The 3,818-nt window shown below is 47.5% G+C and overlaps 1 protein-coding gene across 1 annotated transcript; it reads right to left on the bottom strand.

Annotated features, from left to right (window-relative positions):
- Positions 1-264: 264 nt before the first annotated feature.
- On the bottom strand, positions 265-1,956 carry LOC141025804 (uncharacterized). The gene is made up of 3 exons (XM_073501728.1): positions 1,819-1,956; positions 1,162-1,514; positions 265-1,087 (listed from the first exon to the last, which is right to left on the bottom strand). The coding sequence occupies exons 1-3, from the start codon at positions 1,954-1,956 to the stop codon at positions 265-267; spliced, it is 1,314 nt and encodes a 437-aa protein (XP_073357829.1).
- Between the last annotated feature and the right edge of the window lie 1,862 nt (positions 1,957-3,818).

Below are 3,818 nucleotides of genomic sequence, written 5' to 3'. Positions count from 1 at the left end.
CACCTGTCTCCAAACCCTTTAGCTTTGAGTAAATCAATGAGAGTGGAATGGTTGACCATGTCAAATGCTTTCTCAAAATCTAATTTCAGTAATATAATTTCCTTTTTGAGTGATGGCATTGGTGGATGTACTCATATCCCCATGCAAGGCAATCTTGAATGCACATATTATTCCGGAAACCATACTGATTTCTATGGATCAATTTGAGGATGATCTTTTGCAGCCTGTTAGCCAGAAGCTTGGTGATAATCTTCAAGGTGCAGTTCAAGAGAGAAATAGGTCTAAAAGCAGTTGGGTGCATCCATCATCTGATTTGGGAATCAATGTGACAAATGAATAGTTGATGCTCTGAAGGTTGACAGTGCCATTATAGAACTCTTGAATGAGTGTATAGAAATCCTCAGCAATAATATCCCAACAGTGTTTGGTGAAGGCAGCATTAAAACCATCTGGACCAGGTGACTTGTCATTGGGCATCTCCTTGACCACTTTGTCTATCTCCTCTTTTGTGAAAGGGTTTTCAAGGGTGTGAAGATCTTCATGTTGCTGCAAAAGATGATGAAGGAGAAGTGGGTTCTGTGTAGTAACTGAGGTGCCCAATCTTTCTTTGAAGGCTCTAAAAAGAATTGCTGCTTTTGCATTATGGTCATGATGCTCATTACCAGCTTCATCTTTAAGCATAGCAATACTATTGTGTCTGAATTTAACTGTTGCTTTTTCCTGAAAGTATTTAGTGTTGGCTTCACCCACTTGAATTTGCCTAATGGTGGCTCTTTGTTTCCAATAAATTCTCTGATGTTCAAGGATCTTGGCAAGATGTGCTTTGACAATATATCTACCATTGGCTTCAATAGTACTGAGGGGTCTGAACTCTTCAATGGCATCATAGCAAAGGATCATGAAGTTTGAGTTCTCAATGATCTTCTTGAGGTCAGATTTGTTCTTAGCCCAAATTTTGATCCCTTTCCTTAATCTTTTGAGTTTAACTGCAATCCTTTTGGCACTATCTTTCTCTGTTACTTCTTGAGTCCAAATCCTAGAGACTAGGTCTTTGAAATCATGGTGGAGCAGCCAGTGATTTTCAAACCTGAAGATTTTTGTTTTAGGGATAGTTGTGCCAATCTTAATCAAAATAGGGATATGGTCAGAGGTTGTTCTGACAAGAGGATGGCAATTGTTGAAGGGTAAGCTAAGGTCCATGCTTCAGATGTGAAACACCAGTCCAGTTTCTCAAGAAGGGGGGCATCTTGCATATTACTCCATGTGAACTTCCTGCCTTTAAGTGGGATTTCGACCAGGGCCTGATGATTAATAGCCTCATTGAAGGCAAGCATATCAGAAATACTGCCCCCATCTCTGTTTCTATCTTGTGGGTATCTGAGATAGTTAAAGTCTCCAGTTACCAGCCAATTAGGGCAGTTTGTGACATGAAAATCTCTGAACCATTCTAAAAATTCTGATCTTTTTCTGTAACTGGCGTGGTCCATAGATGTTAGATAAGGCCCATACTTCCCCTGAATGAGCAAAAGTAAACTGCACAGTGAGAGCAAATGCCACCCACAGACTCGATTTGTTAGGGGTGGATTGTACGTTTTCTCTTCCATTATTATGTTCCTCTTCGCCATCCTCCAATCCCACCCACAGAATAGATCAAATGCTATTGAGGATGGTTTCCTTCCGCCCCTTTGTCTTATATTTGTATTGAAACAAAGATGGTGTCATCGCCTACCCTGATAGTTGCCTTCATCTTCCCTCAGTCAATATATCTCTTCTGAATTTTCCTTCAAGTTTTCAAATCAAAACAGCCCCCCTACACACCCTCGCCTCGGTGTACTTATATCCTGGTAGGACAATGCCGACTTCTGCAGTCTGCTTCAAAACATTCACCAGCACATGCCTAGGAATATCATCATCATGATAATCATTATCGTAAGTAGGTGTCTTGTGTTTCCTCATTATTCCCTATACGACTATCTTCACTAGCATCATCAACACGAACTTCCTCGACAGCAGACATGCTTTCAGCAGGAACAAGAACAACAACAAAAGGTATTTTGGATATTTTTGAAGGTTTTTTTAGGAAAGCTAAGATGAAAGCGAGGCAAAAGCAAAAAAACTAGGCAAGATAGATAACAAGTAGGTAATGTGTTGGTGTTAAGGCACCTCTTTGTGTAGTAGAAGACTCCTCGACAACGACGCCAGAAATCTTACTTTCTCCTGCAGGAGTTGTTGGGATTTCCTCAAGTGTAAGGGTGAAGCATAACAACATCACAACCACCACCAGCAACAACACTAGCAGCATCAAGAACAACAACAAAACTGTTATCCAGCATACATATCCTGAGGTATTAAGTTTGCAAGAAACAGAGCACCGCAATAGAAAAATGACATAACATAGACAGGAAGAAGTCAATCAATATGAAAAAAAACTAGCTATTGTTTTATCCTTAGTGGCAACAATACAATACATGTATTTGCCCTTATTATCACTTGGTCAGATCACTGGAAGACTGAACGCACTACACAGCACCACTCCCTCTGAAAAAAACCCATAAGACTTGGCCAAAGACGATAGATAGATCGGAGAAACTGAGGGGGGGGGGGTTAAACTGTATTTGTACGGTCCATGTATGCACCATGTATAGCTCCCCAACGCCCACGGCCTGCGTGCCTAAGAGCATCTCCAGCCGCGCCCCCAACAGGCCCTCGCCAGGCGTTTTTGCCGCGCCGGCGCCGAAAAAACGGCCCAGTCACGCCCCTAGAAGCCCGTTTTTCGCCGGCTCGGGCCGAAACTGGTGTCGGCGGACCCAGGCCGAATCCGGCACCCTGGGGGGCGCCTGGGGCGTCGGCACAAGCGAAAAGGGCGCGTGGGTCCGCCGTTTCCTCCCGCTTCCCCCCCACTTCCCTCCCATTCTCTCCCTTCCTCCTGCCAATCTCCCTCCCGCTCGCCTCACAGCCGGTCGGCCGCCATGCCACCGAAGAAGTACATCATCCCCCAGGCCGTGGCAACCGCGACCGCCTCCGTCGCCCAGCCGAAGCAGAGGAAGCCGAGGGACGGTGGTCGGTTTTGATGTCGAGCAGCGCCGTCAAGCTCGACCTACTCCGGACCAACGTCGCCGCGAAGAAGAGAAACACCGACCTGGCTTTCCTGTCGGGCGGGGCGGACATGCTCCAGAGCAACGACGAGGCGGTCAAGACGTGGTACTTGGCGGAGCGTGGCCTCATCCTAAACCAGCTTCCCTCGACGACGCCGCCCGCGCCGACGCCCACGCCCACGCCGCCGCCAAGCCCGACTGATGCCGCCGAGACTCCCCGCAGCACCGAAGCCACACCGACGCCACCAAGCACAGAGACCCTGCCAAGCCCGCGCACGCCGACTCCGCCGACGCCGGAGGCCGACCTCGCCGTCTGATGCGCATGCGCATCCTTTCTATTTTTTGTACGCCGAAATTTTCATTCGATCGCCGAACTTGTGGCCGCTTGATCGCCGGATTTGTGGCGTCTATCTTGTGAGCGGGAATGACTACGTTTGAATTTGCCGCGGCTGGGGGCGTGGCTGGGAGGTAGGTCGCCCCAGGGGCCAATCTAGCGCCGGTTCGCCCTTAGGCCGCTCTTTTTCGGCGCCTGGGGGCTTAACGGCTGGAGATGCTCTAAACTCTCGGGCGCGCTCCTCTCCCTCTTTCGTTGTACAAAAGGCAGTGTACTGTAACAGATGAATGCAACGACAGAATTATTCTCTCCAACTACTGTGTCCAATAACCAGAGTCCAATCATTTCGACCTTATAAATGCATGGTTCCCTCCTTAATTAACAACGCC

This window comes from Aegilops tauschii, chromosome 6 (genome assembly GCF_002575655.3).
Source record: "Aegilops tauschii subsp. strangulata cultivar AL8/78 chromosome 6, Aet v6.0, whole genome shotgun sequence".
Lineage (NCBI taxonomy): Eukaryota > Viridiplantae > Streptophyta > Magnoliopsida > Poales > Poaceae > Aegilops > Aegilops tauschii.
Note: the sequence above shows the minus strand (reverse complement) of the source record. Positions and strands in the feature narration are given on the sequence as shown.

Excerpts from the sequence above, each read along its gene's own strand:
- LOC141025804 (XM_073501728.1), bottom strand. The coding sequence starts at position 1,956 with ATGAGGAAACACAAGACACCTACTTACGATAATGATTATCATGATGAT. Across the intron at positions 1,515-1,818 it reads ATAAGTACACCGAGGCGAGG|GGGAAGTATGGGCCTTATCT; the intron begins GTGTGTAGGGGG and ends TTGCTCATTCAG. Across the intron at positions 1,088-1,161 it reads TCAACAATTGCCATCCTCTT|GTTTGAAAATCACTGGCTGC; the intron begins GTCAGAACAACC and ends AAAAATCTTCAG.